General features: G+C 41.2%; 1 protein-coding gene and 1 pseudogene across 1 annotated transcript in view; one reads left to right on the forward strand and one right to left on the reverse strand.

The window, feature by feature from the left end:
* ATP1B3 (ATPase Na+/K+ transporting subunit beta 3) overlaps window positions 1–7,659 on the reverse strand; it is a 45,097-nt gene extending 37,438 nt beyond the window's left edge. The window contains exon 1 of the mRNA XM_032408559.1: window positions 7,344–7,659. Coding sequence (XP_032264450.1) covers window positions 7,344–7,452 — 109 coding nt within the window. The 5' untranslated portion in view covers window positions 7,453–7,659. The remainder of the gene's footprint in view (window positions 1–7,343) is intronic.
* A 5,454-nt stretch (window positions 7,660–13,113) lies between these two features.
* LOC116634881 lies at window positions 13,114–14,078 on the forward strand (annotated as a pseudogene).
* The last annotated feature ends 6,403 nt before the right edge of the window (window positions 14,079–20,481 follow it).

Raw genomic sequence — 20,481 nt, forward strand, 5'->3', positions numbered from 1 at the left:
TGGGGATGCCTCAGGAGTTAAAAGCTCACCTTCCCCAAAGTCAGTAACACTACAACTTTTTTTTAAGCAGCAGGTAAAAATTGGAAAGCCAGTGGTCTATCTGAACTTGGAACAACTATGGAAAAGTCACAAAAGCTCTTCATCTGGTGCTTTAAGTTTTTAATCAGAGAATTTATAAGAAAAGGCACTACCAGACCCTGATACAGCGGGGCCAGGGTTGACGGGAGTATTAAGAACTATGAAATTTGAAACAGATGGTTGGTATCATGAAGCTATGAAAAGTGAGCACCCTGAGCTCCCTCTGAATGTGGGTTTTCATAAGATATGGTGGGGGGGAGGGCAGGAGTAGGGCAGAGAAAATTAATTCCTGATTAACTGTAGTAGTGACAATGAGGGTGGGTCACAGATTTAAGAATGTTACAGAAGTAGAACGGACATGATCTGGCCAGGTTTAGAGCCCAAATGACAGAAAAGATAGTGACCCCTGTTTACAAAAATTGCAATTATAGGAGCAACTCAGAACTTCAGTAGAGGAAGGGAGAAAAAAGCTGTTTGCCAGGCGATATATAAGGCAGTTTAGTAACAGAGCTACTCAAGACATCTAAGCCTCTTCCTCTCAGGTTTATGAGATATGCAGGAAGCATCTAAATCAGAGAGGTGTTAACCAAGAAGTAAAATGTGTGAGTGATCTTTGCAATTGTTTTATGAGATTGCCAGGGAAGAAGAGGAAGAGAAAACAAGGCCAAAGATAGCAGCTGGGAAATACACATTTAGGAAATGAGACAAAGAAAAACAGACAGAAAAGAATCAGAAAAGAAATGATTAGAGAGATATTGGGCAGGGAGTGGTGGCGGTAAGGGTACATAAAGGGCCACTATTTACAGGCCAGAACCTGCCAAAGAAAAGTACCTTATGTCCTGGATGTGGGTCAGTCCCAGTCCCAAAGTCATACCTTACCAAGGCATTAACGTAATACTAAGTAGAAGTCATAAATAAGAGCCAGTCTACAAACAACTCAGTTACAAAGTTTAAACAGATTATGTGGGAGGCTGCTAAGTTAAAGAATTCTTTTCAGAAATATTAGTAAAGCACCCTGCAGGGCAGAGAATGACACTGTTAAATAAATGCCCATTAAATTTGAGAGAACTTAAACCTTCATGCAGGTCTCATAAGAGCAGTATAAGAAGCTGAATAGAGCAATAAAGCAGAAAGCAGGAGATCTGGATAACTGTTTCTGTTATCCTAATCAGATGCACCGCTCAGGCATGTCACAAACTCAGCGGAATCTCCAAAGAGAAAGTTAAGTGGAAGCTTCGTCTGAATACTGAACTTCTATGAAAATTCACAGTGCTATTAAAAAGGGGGGGGTGTAGGATGCCCAAACACTGGGGAACTGTATACTATGATACACCAATACCATCAAAGACATTTTTAAAAAATGTTGCAAAAATGGGGCGCCTGGGTGGCTCAGTCGGTAAGTGTCTACCTTCAGTTCGGGTCATGATCCCAGGGTCCTGGGATTGAGCCCCACACTGGGCTCTCTGCTCAGCGGGGAGCCTGCTTCTCCCTCCCCCTCTCCCTCTGCCTGCCGCTCCCCCTGCTTGTGCTCTGTCAAATAAATAAATAAAATCTTTAAAAAAAAAAAAAAGGTTTCAAAAAGACTAATTACATAGAAACATTTCATAATAGTGCTCATTCATTCAATCTATTCTTATTACTTTCCTACTAAGGGCTGAGCAACAGGCTCAGTGTTAGGGAATCAAAGATGAGTGAATAAGAAACTTATATTCTAGTAAACGGGCAAAAACCTACTACTACAAAAAATCATAAATGCTTTAACAGAAAAAAACTATTATGGGATACACAGGAGCACTTGACAGTCTTAAGGCAAAGATGGGTTCAAAGACGTTTACCAGAGATCAGGCTACCAAAGCTGACATCTGAGGTACCCAGGCCAAGGTGAAGGAAAGAGAGACTCAGAAGCCAGGCCCAGAAGGGTCAGAGAATGGTAGAGAGATAACAAGAGAGAAATAAGTCAGCGAGATTATAAAGAGTGTGTGTGTCACCCTAAGGAGCCCCTGAGGGCAATGGAGATTTACACAAAGAGGTGTGTGAAGCACTTCATAGTCCTATGAAACATCCAATTGAAGATCTCTGTCAGGAAGTTGGTTATATTAGTATAAAAAAGCCATACCAACTACAGATGCAGATTTGGGAGTCTCAACATAGAGATAATAACTAAAGACACCAGAATGCACAAATTCTAGCAGGATGTGTGGACAGTCCCCACAGAAGTGATGGAGAGGGCCAAGGTTACCCCCAACGGATCAACCTCTAAGGTGGCAAAGGAATAAAAACCATTCCCCTTAAATGTTAAGTGGTAAAACTAGGTATCTAACTGTATATTTAAAAATTTTATTTATACATTAAAAAAATCTATTTACAAAAAGGAAATAGACTATTAAAATGTTAACAGTGGTTATTCTAAGTGGCTAAAGATTACAGATGATTTTACTTCAAAATCAGTGCAATAAATCTTTCAGAGTTAGTTTTTTTTTTCTCCTTCCATTACACAGTGTTAAATGACTGGTCTTTAATCAAACGTGACAAATCACGGAAATATTGATACTAAAGACAGGAGGGTTTTTAAACTTCTTTAATTCTATAGCTATAAATTGGAAAGTCACTTTCAAAGAATCAAATTACTTTGGGGGTAGAGGAAGGTTGCTCTTTAACAACAGTAAAGCACACGGTACCGAAATTACAACATCTAGAACATAACACACACACTTACCCCGTCCCCTCCCTTCCACTACCAGTCCAGGAAGTGCTGTCTCCTGCTGGGTGATGGCTCAGTATGCCTCAGCTGCTGCCGCTGCCACACCCACCACTGACCTTCATTTACAGCCTGCACACAGGGTAAGGCAAGTCCTGTTACTTTCCCAACAGTGCACATTTTTGTAAAGTTTTTTTTTAATATGTCACACTCCACAGGACAAAGAACAACATCTTACAAAACTATGTGATACTGGGAAAATAAACACACTTGCCTTCTCCCCTACAGTCAAACACCCAAGATGGGATGGAGTCTGATCTCCAAGGCAGAGCATTTACTGAGGCATGACCCAGAATGGGAGCAGGTGACTGAGAAAATGGCACTTCATGGATCTATAATAAAAGAAAAGGTACATGAACAAAACGTAGGTGTTAATAGTTTTGGTCCAGAATCCTGCCTATGCTTGGAGATCAGCAACTCAAGTTGTTTTTTTTTTTAGCAACTCGTTTTAAGTTAATATGAATATAAAGCACCTACTGACAGATAGCCTTAAGATAATGAACTACGAAGAAGCCCACAACAGATTCCATTAAATGACATCAAGTTGTAGCAGTTAAAAAAACAAAAACAAAAACAAAAACAAAAAACGGTCTGGCCTTGGAGGTAGTCTAAATACCAAGGATTCTACTGCTGAGTAAACTTCGACAAATCAGACCTATGAGTTCAATTTTCTCACCTATGAAATGAGGGCACAGGGCTATATTAGTGGCTTTCAAGTTTTTGACCGTGAGCCACAATAAGAAACACATTTTACATCAGGGTATCTGTATATACAAAATACAGAAAAGCTTCATGGAACATGTTTCCTTAGAATAAACTTATTAGGTAGAATAAAACGGTATTTTTACTATTCTATTTCATTATTCTTAAAAATGTTAGTTGCAACACATGGTCCATTACAGTTTAAACAACAGTAGAGGATCTCTAAGCTATCTTTCACTCTAATGGTATTTAATGCATTTAGGTTTAATATTTGCAGCGTAAGTCACAAGATGCTAAATTTTCTTTGTCCTGTGTTTTCATACACAGCAATTACTTACTCCTGATGTATCCTTACTGTTCAGCCTAAGAAACCAACTCTAGGTACACTTTGATCACCTACTTAGTGTGCTTTATTTTAGAAGGTTGTTGTGAAAATCAAATGAGGTGATTTTATATATGTAATGATTTTGAAACCGCCAAACATTCAAGAAGCTACTCAAAATCTTTTATACAGGGATGCCCAGCTTGCTCAGTGCATATAACTCATGATCTCAGGGTTATGGGTTTGAGCCCCATGCTGGGTATAGAGATTACTTAAAAAAATAAAATCTTAAAAAAAAAAAAATCTTTTACATAGCCATTTCAAGTAAGGCAATGTGGTGTGACCTGCAGTACTGTCACCTTATCCCAAGTGTAAATGGCAAAACTACTTTTTAAATGTGTGCTTTTAGGGGCGCCTAGGTGGCTGTCAGTTAAATGTCCAACTGTTGATTTTTGGCTCTAGTCATGATACCAGAGTGGTGGGATCGAGCCCCACACTGGACTCTGCACTAGGCATGGAGCCTGCTTAAGATTCTCTCTCTCCCTCTGCCCCTGCCCCCCCCCAAAATGTATGCTTTTAATATATCCTTATACGATCCTTAGGGTAGAGAAGGCTTTTTTCTACACACCAGCAGATACAGCAATTTTACCAACGTCAAAAAAAAAAAAAAAGGTAATCCCCCCCACATTTAAATTAAAAATAAACAAAAAAAAAACTGCAAATGAGTTTCTAAAAAAAAAAAAAAAAACTGACACATTTCCAAAATGTAAAGAGTACACATATTATACATGACCTTAAAATTCCACTAGTAGAAACATCTCAAGAAATAAATTTGCACGCTTAAGGCTGAAGGGACTGGGAGGGAAGACCAGTACATACAATAAATTACTGGTTAAAAAAAAAAAATCAGGAGTTACTCATATTTCCCTGGATATCTCCCATGCATACATAAGCTATATATGTTAATAAACATGTTTGTTTTTAAAAATCATGGTAGTACATGGAACCATACAATAGAACATTAGTCAGCCATTAAAATGATGACACAGATCTTTATTAAAATGGGAAGGTGCCCAAACACTAACGGGTGCCTGGGTGGCTCAGTCAGTTGGGCCACCAACTCTTGGTTTTGGCTTGGGTCAAGATCTCGAGGGTCTTGGGGTCGAGCCTCAGGTTCTGGCTCCGAGCTCATCAGGGGAGTCTGCTTGATTCTCTCCCTCTGCGCCTCCCCCAGCTCTGTCTCTCTAAAATAAGTTAAAAAACAACAACAACACTATAAAGCAACACTTATTGTATGATTTCTTTTTGTTTAAAAAAAAATTAACATTATATCCTTTTAAGTCTGCCCAGATATATACCGAAATATTAATAGCGGACATCTCTGTAGTGATGAGATCAGGCAGCTAGCCCATATAGTGCCTTTCTGAAAATTAGAACAAGATACCCCTTTCTCCAGGTGGACTCCCCACGCTTGAGGGCACACAGCCTGGAGAGTCGAGTATGGACTTCAGCCTCTACACACCACACCCACATATATCCTTGGAGAGATGCCCTTATGTTGGGATAGGATTGCAGATAATTTATGACATTTTGCACTGGTTTACTACTATTCCAATAAACTCAGAAATATACTACTCGTTGATAAGAGTTAACATTTATTTTCAATTTTGAAAAAAGGTCTTGCCTTAATCCTTCTAAAATAATTCTCAACCTTACTTGTAGTACTGTAGCCGCCCTTATATAATGACTACACTTTGATCATTTGTGCACATTATTTACTTAAATGCATATACCCAATAAAATCTCAACCTCAACATCATATAAATACAAAGGTTAGATAAGAAGCACTATCTGCAGTAAGAAATGTCATTCTAACAAAAAACGAAGGTAATTTTTACTAGAAATGAGAAGGCACTGAGGAAGGTAGTCTACAAACATTAATCCCTCTCCACCACTCAAAAATTCCTTCAGCAAAAAGGTAGCACATTCTAGAAGCAATAATAACTTCACCATTTTTTCCCCATTTAACTCCGGATGCAAATTTATTTCCTCTTCACATTAGTGGGTTCCCTAAAGACAGCTATCTAAATAAAAATCTTGAGTGTTAGTTAGGCAAGGCATCTGTAAAATAATAAAACCGCTGGACTAGGATTAAAGGACAACTGGGTTCTTTTCTTGGCTCTGTGGAATATGTAATTTTACACAAAGCAAAATCACAACCTCTCTAGATCTCATTTTCCTCATCTCTAAACTGGGGGTTGGGCTAAAAAACCTCCAAGGCCCCTTTCAGCTTGTGATAGGACTTTAAGCCGACTTTCCATTCGGGAGGAGACGATTTCAGTCAGTAGCAACAGTTTATTTTCTGAGTCATAGCTAATTTACTCTCTTCATGCTTCTCTTAAAAATGTCGTGCCCAAATAGTTCTCCCACTCTAGAAATTTATACTCACCCAGAAAAAAAAGGTCAAGACCCACTAACAAAATGTTTTTCAAAAGGCAAAAAAAAAGAAAAAGAAAAAAAAAGCACTAGTCCTTATTCAGACATTAGTACAATTTTTCGGAAGAAAAAAAAAAAAAAAAGCCCCCCCCCCCCCCCGCAAGCAGTACTACATTGGTGGACAGTTTAAATATTTCTTTTAAAACAAAGAACTCATACACAGAAAAACTAACATACACAACCATCACACGCTTTGAAGGCACAAAAATTGTACCACCTGGGATTTACTTCCCCCAAAAGAAGCCTATTTGCTAGGAAGAAAACGTCTGTAATTAAGGAACTAGGCAGGAACCAACCTTTTTAGTGGTCTTTTCACTGTCCAAATTCAAGTGCATTTTCGTGTACCAAGTACTTGTGTGATTAACTCACCGCGGCACATTCATGCAACCCACACACTTAACACTCACTCGCACTCTTCCGACCGGGGTGGCAGCGTGGACGAGTCACAAGATAGCGGCGAGAGTGGAAATTTCCTCTCCCCGGGCGTGGGGCAGGGTCTGGCTTCCCCGAACCGCTGGGCGCCACCGGCCGCCTCTGCCAGGGCCTCTCCCGGACGGCGCGCTCCGTACAAAGGGAGGCCCGGGCGCTCGGCCCCCGCACGCTCGGGGCTCGGCTCCGGGCAGGGGTCCCCGGCCTCCCGCGCCGCTCGGGGCGGGAGGCCGGAGCAGCACGTGCGCTCCGCTCCCGGCCGGGAGGAAGGAACTGGCGCGGCCCGGCGGGGGCTGCCTGCGGGTCCGGCTGCCTCGGGAGCGAGCGGCGGCCCGCCCGCCACGCTAGAAATGAATGGGGCCGCGCTGCCCCTCCTCCGCCGCCGCCCATACGAGAGTCTGACGGCCCCGGACGAAAACCGCTGTGGGCGGCGGAGGCTGTGGCTGCTCTTAGGGCCCCCGCGCGGGGAGCCATCTCCCGCCTTTCCTTTCCCACCCGACCCCGCCCGGGTCCCCTCGGACCGCGGCCGGCCCCGGCGCCCAACCGCCGCCCGCTCACCCCAGCTCTTGGCGGTGCGCCCCAGGAACTCTCCGGTGGTCGGGTTGTAGATGAAGAGCTTCCACTCGGCTAGGCTCTGATTGAAGGACTTCTTCTCTTTCTTCGTCATGGTGTGTGTGCAGACGGCGAGGGGAGCGGCGGCCGCGGGGGTGGAGGCGGCGAGGAGCGCGGAGGCGCGTCCCGGCTCAAGCGGCACAGCCCGGCGACGGCGGCGGAAAGCGGGACGGCAGAGGACACCTCCTCGCTGCGGTGAGCACTCGAGCCTACTGCGCCGCGCGAGCCCGGCGGCCTCTCGGGCCGCGGGAGCCTGACGTCTCCGCCCGCCGCAACCAATCCGCGAGCCTCTCGGCCCGCGCCGCCGCCGCCGCCGCCACTACCTCCCGCCCGCCGCCCGGCGCAGCCGGTTTCGGCGAGGACGCCCCGCCCAGGGCCGCGGCCCCGCCTCGCCCCGCCCTCCTCGCCCCGCGCCTCCCCGCCCGACTGGGGGACGCTCGGGGCTCCCTCTCCCCTGGTCAGAGGAAGCAGAAACCACACATGGCAGCTTTAAAAATCATGAGGGCTTCATAAGCAAATTTATAATAACAAGCCCAAGGTGGGCGTCCCTGACCCGCAGGTTTCTCAGGAGGAGGAGTCTGGGGAGATGCTGTGGGCAACCGGGCCCGACGGCCCCTCAGCTCCTTGCCTGAGGCGGCGCGGGACCGGAGAACACGGAAACGACTCCTGTCTGCCCGAGTCGTCTTCACCGAGTAGGGGACTGCACCACCCTCTCCCCGAACGGCCTCGCAGACCGTCTCCAGGCGTTCTCCTTTGGGCTCTATGACGTGACCGATAGATGGTCCGCTGTAGGCTCCCGGGAGGCATCTAGTGTAGTACATCCTGCTGCTCAGAGAAAGTCCTTACTTGGCTTTTTTGAAGGATTTCACCAGGAATCGCAGGTCAATGGAAATTTCATCCTAAGTATGTCTAAGTAGTAATTGAACAGTAGAGTTTTCTCCAGATTCAGTTGAATGTATCAAGGAAATGAATATATACGCTTTCCTGAGTTTCCCGTCAACTGTAAGACCTGCTTTTTCTGAGACAGGGTCTACAGGAAATCAATTCTTCGTTTAGTGTTGATTCCTAAATAAAGTTCCCGGCTTTTCATCTTTTCCACTGTCGTGAATGCTCCCCGGGGTCGGAGCTGAGGGTGCAGTCGACGTTTTTCTACACGAGATGGAGCTGAAGAGTACAGTGCACCGCGACCATGGCGACAGAATGAAAAGAAATAGAGCTGAGTTTGGGCAGAAGGTGCGGGTTTTTAGGAAAAATAAATGGAGCACTGCTTCTGTTTTATTGGCAAATAAAAAATTATGAATGAGGAAATGTAGCACACATATTATGTTTTGGAATAATTGCATTATAATCTATCTGGAAGTTTAAACACCGCCTGCAAATGCTTTAAAGAGGTAATGGATAAAGAGATTCTGGCATCTCTCTTGTTTCCTCACTTTGCTTATTGAAGCAAGGAATTACGGATTACGTCTCCCACAGATGGAAAGAGGTAGAAGACTATATTACTATAAAATAATTCCCAGCCACCTTGCCTTTAGGAAAGGTATTTTTATCTCATTAAAAATCTAACTACAAATTAGCTAAAATACTAGTAGGGTTGAAAACAGGCTTTTTCGTTTAGATAAGAGGTTAAGAAATACAGTCTGATTGAAATAAAGTATAAAACCCATCTGCTTTATTTATCTTGTGAGTCTCCGTGTGTGCTCGTAACAAGCACATTTAAAAAATAATTACCTGGTACGCACAAAGAAAACATGGTAGACAAGAACATTTTGAAAATAGTGTTTAGAAGGGGCGCCTGGGTGGCTCAGTTGGTTAAGCGACTGCCTTCGGCTCAGGTCATGATCCTGGAGACCCGGGATCAAGTCCCGCATCGGGCTCCCCGCTCAGCGGGGAGTCTGCTTCTCCCTCTGACCCTCCCCCTCTCATGCTCTCTGTCTCCCATTCTCTCTCTCAGATAAATAAATAAAACCTTTAAAAAAAAAAAAAAGAAAATAGTGTTTAGAAGACTGAGTGCTGTCAGATTTGTAGTTTGCTTATTTTTAGTGGTCCTCGATATGACTTTCGTATGTAGTGCTTTGTGGTTTTCCAAATAAATATTTAAATACAAATATAATTCAGTAAGTAGTTTGAAAACCCATGCCTAGTTTAGGATAGTAACTGATCCAACAGATTTTAGTTTGGGGAAAAGTTGACATTCTACTCCAAAATACAGGCACTATCTGTTTCTCTGTTATATGATACTTGAGCATTACCCGGAAGAGAAAATACTGAGTGTACTGGGGGATAGGAGACTACCAAGTTTGAGCAGATAAAGTATCAACTTTAATCGCAACTTTATTTCTTATAAGTTTATTTTACTATACCTCATTTTTCTTTTAAAAGAGAGGTTATTTTGCCAGGATTCCCACTTAACTTTGAATTTCAGATAGACAATGGATAATTTTTTAGTATAAGTATATTCCATGCAATATTTGGGATATATTTAGACTAAAAAATTATTCTTATCTACCTGAAATTCAAATTTACCTAGATATCCTGTATTTTTATTTGCTAAATCTTGCTACCCTACCCGTAGAGGATACCTATGAATCCCACAGGAATAATAATGATCATGTATACATAGTTAAGTCCTAGGCCCTGTACTACTTGCTTAGTGTGATGTATTTCTTAATCTTTACAAATACCCTAAGAGGGAGATATTGTTTCCCTAATTTTGTAAATGAGGAAACTGAGGTTTAGAGAAATTAAGTAACTTCCCCATGGTCAAAAAGCTATCAAACAACAGTACATTGATTCAAATCCCCATCTTTCCTCCAACTACCCAGTACTGGTTCCCCAGTGAATGATGGCAGAGCTCTGGGGAAACTTCACAAAGCTGAATGAGGTGGAATGAGAGAAAATGAGAGAAATGGTGTGGGGCACTTGGTTGAGTATTCTCTCCAGTCAGCAGAATCCATTTTCTGCCTTCTATGGGTATAAACAAGATCTTTTGGCTCTTAATTTGCTAAAACTCTTAGTTTATTCCTGAATTTTAGAATCATGTGTACAGAAAAAATATTTCAGTTTTTATAGCAGCATCTTATTTATAATTTGGTGTTATAACTGATGTGACTTTGATACTAAATCACTGAAAGGCCATTATTTGTCCCTAGGAGGATATTAAGATTTCCTTAGAAATAGTCCTTCCTTAAAACAGCAGCTACAGTTGTGTTGGCATTTTATTGTATCCAAGAAACACAGTCATGAACACATACTTCTCTTTACAGAGAACGTCCTTGTCCACACATTAATTTTCATATTGAATGCTTTTACTAATCCTTTAACAAACAACATCTCTATACCCTTTGCAGATTAAAAGGTAGACACCTGCATTAATTAATCATCTTAAAATAAATGAAAGAGTGTTTTTGTAAAGGATGACATAGTATATGGCATAGAAAGTGCTCTGTTACATGGTCGGGGTTTTTGTTATAATTTTTAATACTGTCATTCACTGGATTAGGTGACTTTGAAAAGTGTATGATATGATCTTACGGGATAATTTACTAAATGAAAAATAAATTCAAATGACCAACTCAATGTGAACTATTTAATAACTTGGTTATAAAAATTTACAGGAGAAGGTGAAGGTATAAGTGAAACAAGAATGGCAGAATGTTGATATTTATTGAAGCTGGGTGATGAGTCCATTGAGTTCATCATATTTTGTTTACTTTGTACATCATTGAAATTTTTCATAATAAAACTTTTTTTTTTTTTTTTTAAAGATTTTATTTATTTATTTGAGAGAGAGAGAATGAGAGACAGAGAGCATGAGAGGGAGGAGGGTCAGAGGGAGAAGCAGACTCCCTGCCGAGCAGGGAGCCCGATGCGGGACTCGATCCAGGGACTCCAGGATCATGACCTGAGCCGAAGGCAGTCGCTTAACCAACTGAGCCACCCAGGCGCCCAAAAACTTATTTTTTTTAATGGGGCAAAGGTTAGGCAATTTTCCTGATACACATTTTTCTGGTTCACTTCGTTGAAAAATAACCAAAAGAAGGTATAGTTTTAATAATTTTCAAAAGAACTGTTTAAAAAGAAGCTGACCTCAGAGAAACAGAAAATTCTTTTTTTTCTTTTTTGTATTCTAGTGACTTCAGGAAAATTTGAAAAGCCCGTGTATCCATAAAACAAGTTTATATATATATTTATATATAGACATATCTATATATTTATATCTATATATTTATATAGATATAGGTATAGATAGCAGAGACAAAAAAAGAATTGTTGGAAATTTAAAATATAATTAATTCCTCTAATTAAAAAAAATTAGAAAAATCGGGGACACCTAGGTGGCTCAGTGGTTAAGCGTCTGCCTTCAGCTCAGGTTGTGATCCCAGGGTCCTGCAAGGAGTCTGCTTGTCTCTCTCCCTCTGCCATCGCCCCCCACCTCCAGTCGTCCTCTCTTTGTTTCTCTCAAATAAATAAATAAAATCTTTAAAAAAAAAGTCAACAGAAGAGCTGAAAGAAAAAGTCAGTAGAATCTCCCAAAGTGTAAATCAAAAAGACAAAGGGGAAGAAATATTTTTAAAAGTTGAAAAACTATGTAAGGTCAATCCAGGGAGGATAATAGCCAACTAATAGTTCCAGAAGGAGACAAGAAAACTCAGGGGAAAAAAATAATGAGAGCAATAATAGAAGAACATTTCTTAGAGCTAAGATAGGAGTCTTCAGAGTAAAAGGGCTTACCAAGTGCCACACAAAATAAATGAAAATAAATCCCTACTTCACCATAAACTTGTGATTTTATTGTACATTAAATACTAAGAGAAGATTCTAAAAGCTTCCAGAGAACAAGCGACAGGTCAGCTACAACAGAACAAAAATTTAATTGGCACTAGTCTTCTCATCAACAGCACTCAGTGCCAGAAGTAGAGTACTGCTTTCAGAGTTCTGAAGAGCTGAGTATCATAACTAGCTAAGCTATCACTCAGCTATAAGGGTAAAATGAAGACATGTTCAGATATGTAAGAACTCAGAAAGCTCACCTCTCAAAAATTCTTTCTCAAAAAATCAATTAAGGATGAAACAGTAAATGGGCGCCTGGGTGGCTCAGCCGTTAAGCATCTGCCTTCGGCTGGGGTCATGATCCCAGGGTCCTGGGATCGAGTCCCACACCGGGCTCCCTGCTCCGCGGGAAGCCTGCTTCTCCCTCTCCCACTCCCCCTGCTTGTGTTCCCTCTCTCGCTGTGTCTCTCTCTGTCAAATAAATAAGTAAAATCTTAAAAAAAAAAAAAAAAAGAAAGAAAGAAAATGTAATTATATAATCCTGACGTTTGAAGCATCCCTCCTAGTGCTATGGGCCAGTGATACAGATTTGCCTTTTCTATTCTAACTGATGCATTTTGTTCTATAGTGAATACTATTTACATAAGCAAAATAGTATAATTACACTTTATTGACTTTCAATACTTAGTGTCAAAACTGAATGGCCATTCACAGAACAAAAGGTGAATGTTATAAATTCTAACAATATAAAAGTAATGGTGGAGTTGACAGAAGTCAAGAGGTCTATGGAAAAGAGAGAGTTGAAGGAAGAAAGTTGAAGGGAAATTTAGATGTGTTCTTTCTCTTACATAATAAATAATAAGATAAGAGATGTTAAGAGTTGCTTTCCACCCCTGGACACCACTGAGTAAGCATCATTAAAGTCCCTCCTCCCACCGCTGTCATGTATAAGTCGGAGTCTCCCAAAGAGCCTGCTGAACAGCTGCAGAAGCTCTTCGTTGGGGTTTTGAGCTCTGAAACAACCAACGAGAGTCTGAGGAGCCATTCTGAGCAATGGGGAATGCTCACGGACTGTGTGGCAATGAGAGATCCAAACACCAAGCACTCCAGAGGCTTTGGGTTTGTCACGTATGTCTCTGTGGAGGAGGTGGATGCAGCCACGAGTGCAAGGCCACACAAGGTGGATGGAATTGTTGTGGAACCAAAGAGGACTGTCTCAAGAGAATATTCTCAAAGACCTGGTGCCCGCTTAAATGTGAAAAAGATTTTTGTTGGTGGCATTAAAGAAGACATTGAAGTACACCATCTAAGAGATTATTTTTGAACAGTATGGGAAAATTGAAGTGACTGAAATCATGACTGACCAAGGCAGTGGCAAGAAGAGAGGCTTTGCTTTTGTAACATCTGATGACCGTGACTCTGTGGACAAGATTGTCATTCAAAAATACCATACTGTGAATGGCCATGACTGTGAAGTAAGGAAAGCCCCATCTAAACAAGAGATGGCTAGTGCTTCATCCAGCCAAAGAGGTCATAGTGGTTCTGGAAACTCTGGTGGTAGTCGTGGAAGTGGTTTTGGTGGGAATGACAACTTTGATCACAGAGGAAACTTCATTGGTGAGGTGGCTTTGGTGGTGGTCGAGATGGTGGTGGATACGGTGGCAGTGGGGATGGCTATAATGGATTTGGTAATGATGGAAGCAATTTTGGAGGTGGCGGAAGCTGTAATGATTTTGACGATTACAACAATCATCTTCAAATTTTGGACCCATTAAAGGGGGAAATTTTGGAGGCAGAAGCTCTGGCCCCTATGGTGGGGGAGGCCAATACTTTGCCAACCCATGAAACCAAGGTGGCTATGGAGGTTCCAGCAGCAGCAGGAGCTATGGAAGTGGCAGGAGGTTTTAATTACTGCCAGGAAACAGCTTAGCAGGGGAGGAGAGCCAGAGAAGTGACAGGGAAGCTACAGGTTACAACAGATTTGTGAACTCAGCCAAGCACGGTGGTAGCAGGGCCTAGCTGCTATGAAGAAGACATGTTTTAAACAATACTCATGTGTATGGGCAAATAACTCGAGGACTGTATTTGTGACTAATTGTATAACAGGTTATTTTAGTTTCTCTTCTATGGAAAGTGTAAAGCATTCCAACAAAGGGTTTTAATGTAGGGTTTTTTGTTTTTTGTTTTTCTTTGCACCCATGCTGTTGATTGCTAAATATAATAGTCTGGTCATGGCACTGAATAAATGTATCTTTAAAAAAAAAAATAGGGAGATTTTAAGAGTTTAAAGATGGTGGAGCTGGAAGTGGAAATATTAAGTATGTATTTCTTTAAGGTTGTAAATATAACCAATAGAAAAAGTAAATACTAAATAGTACTGTGTATTTTTAATACTAAAATAATACTACAAATAACAAAATATGAAATGAAGGATGAAGTAGGACATAATACATAAATAGCTCATTTATCATCTTCTTTGCCAGGGAGTTAATAGTGTTTAAAACTGACCAAAAAGAAAAGGTATATAAGCATGTTATTTAAAGCTAAGGAGAGAGTGACTGTCTTAAACCATTTGGGCTGCTATAGCAAGATACCATAGACTGGGTAGTTTATAAACAACAGAAATTTATTTCTCACAGTTTTGGAGGCTGGAAGTCCAAGATCAGAGTGCCAGCATGGAGTCCTCTTCCAGGTTGCAAACTTCTAGTTGTAACCTCACATGGCCAAACAGGGAGGGATCCCTCTGGAGCCTCTTTTATGAGGGCATTAGTCGAATTCCTAGGCTCCATCCTCATGATCTAATCACCTGCAAAGGCCCCTCCTAATACCATCACCTTAGGGGATAGGATTTGAACATAAGGATTTGGGGGGGAGTGGGGGACACAAACATTCAGACCCATAGCAGTGACCAAATGAAATAAAGTTAGAAAGGATTTAAAGTGATTGCCTAGGGAGTTCAATGAATATCACGTTTTTCTAGTGGGATGGAGGACAAGATACATGTACTTTTCTTTTTTTAGTCCTTTTGTACTATTTTTTAATATTTTTTACCAATGTACATGTTGTACTACTTTGATAGTTTAAAGGGTTGCAGTGGGGGGGTGTCTCAGTCGGTTAAGCATCCAACTCTTGATTTTGGCTTAGGTCATGATCTCAGGGTTGTGAGATCCAGCCCTGCGTTAGGCTCCATGCTGCTTAAGATTCTCTCTCTCCCTCTCCCTCTGCCCCTCCCCACCTAAATAAATAAAATAATTAAATTAAATGATTGGGAAAATGCACTTTAGTTCAACTGTCTCCTTTCATTATAAACTCTGAGACCCACAGTTCCTAACTGCAAACTTTTTTTCCTCTTTAAAGGAAGATATAAGTTCTTCAGTTATAGGGTAAGAACCAATACTTAAATAAATGAGTTATAAGGTATTAGGTGAAACCAAATGAAATTTTGACCTATGAAGATAGCAATGTCATATGGTTCAACTTAATATATGCTCATTTCACTAAAGGAGTGGAAATGAAGCCAGAACCATAATTATGGCCTGTTATACCATTCGTTTAATTTTTTATATTGATTTTTCTACTTAACTAAAAACAATTGTTTTAAACCACAGGACTCTGTCAAAAACACAAAACTACTTTCAATCATAGAAAGAAAAAGCTAAGCCATCAGTCTTCAGTGAGTTTTGGTGTACTGTTGTTTCATATGTCCGTTGCAAAGCAGCATGCTAATTTAACTCAAATTTGAAACTAAAAGAATGTCACACGAAGGCATCTATTGAATAGTCAGGTCCCTTGCACATGTGATACGCTGAAGTAATACACGCACTGAAAAATTTCAATTTACTTCTTTCATGATGAGTGCTAACTAAAGAAGGATCAGAAAGCATTTCCTTGTATAAGGGCAAAACAGATTTAAGAATAATGTCTCCTACTTAATCATTGTTTTACAGCATAACTTGATAGTATCTAAATCTCAAAAGTTAGCCCTAGGATTTTTTTGTTGTTGTTGTTTATAAAACTCAAATATTCCTGCCAAATTTGACATATTCTATTCCTTAATCAAGAATCTTTCATGAGTATTGGTCATTCTATAAGTGAGAATTTATTTCTGATTGTTACAATGGAGGACTAAACGCTACAGAGGATGTGTAGTTTCAAATGATAGTTCCTGACATTATAGTGAGGATCATCATATTGCTGTTAGACTCCTACATCTCTGGGGGAGAAACCCTTGAGATCAACTGGTCTAAGCCCCATTGTTAGTAGAGGAGAAAACTGAGTCTCAGAGACAGAGATCTATTCTACACAGGAAGTTCATGAGATAGATAAAGTGACCAGAGAGCATTCAGCTCCTGGTGAGACCTTCTTTCTATTACACTGTGTTGTTTCCTCAACTCAGACACTCACCACCAAAAATATCAGTGTTTAAAAAACAAGAAACTAGTTTAAAATGAACTTTTGTAAACCTGGAAAATCATGACTCTCCAGAAATTCTATAAATAAAAAAAATGTTGCTCCTCAAAGGTCAGGAGTAATGATGGTAAACAAAATTCTTTCCATATCCTGAAGTCTAGGACATCCTTCTATGAATAAGGAAACGTGGGCTAAAAGAATAGTAGGTTCTATCTATCCATATTCCATCTTTATTTGAACAAAGGTATCTCACAAATTGGGATCAAGACTCATTTCCCTCTATTCAAATAAGCTGTGGGCTTCTGGTGTGGTTGCCAGACAACTCCTAGGGCAAAGTTGGAGCAATTCAGAACTTGAATCCAATTTTCTAGTTCCAGGATTGTGTTATCTGATAGTATTAATAAATAACTGACTTATTATTTCAACAATCTCTTTTCCTTTCAGTTTGATGTTTTGTTTTTAGTGGAAAATAATTGTGTCAGAGAAGTGACTATGTTCTTTTTAGCAGGAACTATCTGTCACAATCCGACTAAGAGGAACATGAGGGAAAATTTAAATGTCACTTTAGGCAATATCTCAACATTATTTCCTAAGAGACTTGATAATGTCTCGAGGGGCGTGGGAATTCAAGTTCCTTGATTCGAATTATTGTGTTGCAACCGACTCACTCTATGACCATAACTTAATTACTTTTACACAAACTCATTATCTCTAATGCATTGTATACAAGTATATAACTGCCTTACTGGCAATATTATGAGGAAATTGGTCTTTTGGTTAAATGATGGTTTGGGAGTTGGGAAATCCCCATAAATGCATATTGTGTTTCAACTTCCTGCAAAGCACATAAGTTTATGTTAGTTAATGATCTTTCCATATCAAGACAGAGAAAGCAAACTCAGATTGTCCTAAACTATAAGGAGAATTTACAGGTGAACATAGCTTAAAGTCCAGAGGTTTACTGACTTTGGGGAAGGTTTGACCCGGGGCCTAAATGAAGTAAACAAATTCTGGATTCTTGCTTTCCACTTATTGGTTCCATGATCTTAGGGTTAGTTTACAAAGCTTCTGGGCCTACATACCTCTAGGTTCAGATCCAGCAGAAAAGAGTGTCAGCATCCTCAATAGCTTAAATAAAACTCCCAAATGTAGTCTCTTTGGACCTCTACTGCCCTGACTTGTGACTGTATGTGTCCTAAACCAACTCTGAAGGCCAGAGAGATGGGATATGCTGATAGGGTCAAGCCCAGGAGGTTTCACTTTTGACCTGGGGGTGGGGTCAATTCCTCTCCAACACATGATTCAGAAATTTATTTTAAAGTAGTCTTAGGGAGAGGGAAGGGGAGATAAATCTTACAACCTTCTATTTAAACATTTTCCAAAACTAGCATCTCAACCTAAAGGCATTCTTGCATTCACTGATCCATTCAACTAACATTTTTTTCAGGGCTCACTGTATGTGAGGTCTTGACTCCATTCTTTTCCACTCCATTTCCAGGTTCCCCCTTAAGAGCAAGAGCAAAGTCTAAGATATGGACCTCGGAGTGAGGGCAGAATTATGAGAGAGATTAGGAAAACTGGTTTCCCACAACATCCATGTTTTTAGGACTCATTCCTTACATTTTCAGCTTTCTGGGAAAGGAAGAGAAACAGTATCTCACCTTCGGCACATCCTATCCAGGCACATCTTCCAGCTGTACCATTCAGTTTGGAGGTTAACAGACTCCTTAAAGCCCATTCGCAGGCCCGGGTTCAGAACCCCTGGGCTAATATGATCACGAAAATATATAGGTGATCCACTTCTATATATAAGATTTACAATGCTATTATGTTTTGAGAGTGACATTTGAAACAGAGTCTTGCTTTTCTGAATGGCCAAAGAAAGATAAGCACATTCTACTTCTTAGGAGAGATCACCTTTTACCTAAGTTGAGGAGAGAGGTAGTTGCAGCATATAGTGGTAGGACTTGGGTTCCCAAATGCCACCCAAGTCCTGGGTGGAGTTAGATCAGAAACTTACTCTCTTGAGCACGTGCGTTATACAAAATCGTTCATATATTTCAATGTTCCCACTGACTGAGCAGGAAGCAGCAAGAGAGATAACAGATGACTAAGGCCCCTCTCCAGGCTCCCTTTAAGAAAGAAGCCTTTGGGGGCACCTGGGTGGCTCAGTTGGTTAAGCGACTGCCTTCGGCTCAGGCCATGATCCTGGAGTCCCTGGATCGAGTCCCGCATCGGGCTCCCTGCTCGGCAGGGAGTCTGCTTCTCCCTCTGACCCTCCTCCCTCTCATGTGCTTTCTCTCTCATTCTCTCTCTGTCAAATAAATAAATAAAATCTTAAAAAAAAAAAAAAAAAAAGAAAGAAGCCTTTGGGAAAACACATGCAGAAAATGACAGACAAATACAACTGAAATGTTGTTAACCGTTCTTTGATTGTGCCTGCCCTGTTTACAAAACATTCTGAAATAACCAAATGAAGTTGCTACACATCTAGGATATCATGAAGAGGGGAAGGCCCTGGCGATTGTACCATATGTTAAGCACAGCTGCTGCTTTTTTTTTTTTTTTTTTAATTAATCTCCTTTTTTTTGTGGCCTTTGGGGTTGTTCTTTTTTTTTTGCGGGGGGGGGGGGGGGGGGGGGGGCGGATAAATGCTTTGGTGTTTAACCGGGATGCTCTGATCCTACTAGTGTAAACTATGGGACTTGTTCCAGTGCCCTTGCTTGACGGCAGGCACCCTGAATGTAAACTTGGAAGGTGGGAGAGGAAATGGAAAAGAGAAGACAAATGGAACAGTAGAGAAAGGCAGCAGCAGGTCTTTGACCCAAGTTGGCAAAATGGTAGGAAAAAAGATGTTCCTTAATTTTTACCAAGGCTTGACTTCATGCCCACAGTAAATATTTTAGTGGAAGTCCTTTAGGTGTTGTTGAGGGAGACAACGGCAGTACAATAGAAAGGTGGGCTCTTATCTCTAAGACAGATGCACACTGGCCAGGAGGAAAGTGAAATCCAAGCTTTAGTCCCCATCTCGTCTCCATGCTCTTCTTTTGCAGGACATTCCCAAGAGCATGGCTTTTGAGCTGACATTGCTACTTGCTACCTATGGCCTTTAGGGATGGATTCTCTCAAACAGGCTAATACCAGCAGAGATTAACTTCCTTTTGTGTTCCCCAGATTTACAAATAGAACTGATCCTCAAATAGTTCCACTGGAAGTTAGGACAAGGTGTTTATCTGCCAGTCTTTGTAAGAGGGCCTTAATTAGGTGATGTCTTTCAAGCACTTTGGACTTCTCAGATGAGCCAGCCTTCTAAAATGAATGTGTTTCGATTACTGGAGTTAACTGGGGGTTGGAAGGGGGTTTACACACACTAAACACAAGACTTGTTGTCTTCATAATTTCTTCCAGATTCAGCTCCTTTTAGACCCAGGAGATAAATGGGTCTTCTTCTTCTAGCAGTAGTTTGTCAGCCATTTCTGACTGCACTTGAGATTCTGAAGAAGTAGTTCATTTGTCTGGTGTAATGAACTTGGCTTAGAGCTTTTGCTTGGTTCCTGACTACCTGCACCTCCCATCCCCAGACTCAGCATTGCCTCCAACTCTGCCTCTTATGGGCAGGAGGTCTCCAGAGCCCTGGTGGTAAACTCACTGCCTCAGGATACAGTTGGTCTTGCTCTTTCCTGCCACTGCTTTGACCTTGGTTTCCGGGTTTCTAGTAACCAAGTTATCTGCCTACTTTCTTCTTCATGGCTGACCCTTGCTCTGTTCCTGAGTCCTTAGTAATTGCATTTCCCTCCCAGTTCCTTAGTAAGATCATTGCCCTCTAGTTCCTCCATGAATTTGTCTGACCCTGAGTCCTAAACTCTGCTTGAGTCATCTGCATACATATCACTTTCCTTGG

The sequence above is a fragment of the Phoca vitulina genome, unplaced genomic scaffold (assembly GCF_004348235.1).
Source record: "Phoca vitulina isolate PV1807 unplaced genomic scaffold, GSC_HSeal_1.0 scaffold10, whole genome shotgun sequence".
NCBI lineage: Eukaryota > Metazoa > Chordata > Mammalia > Carnivora > Phocidae > Phoca > Phoca vitulina.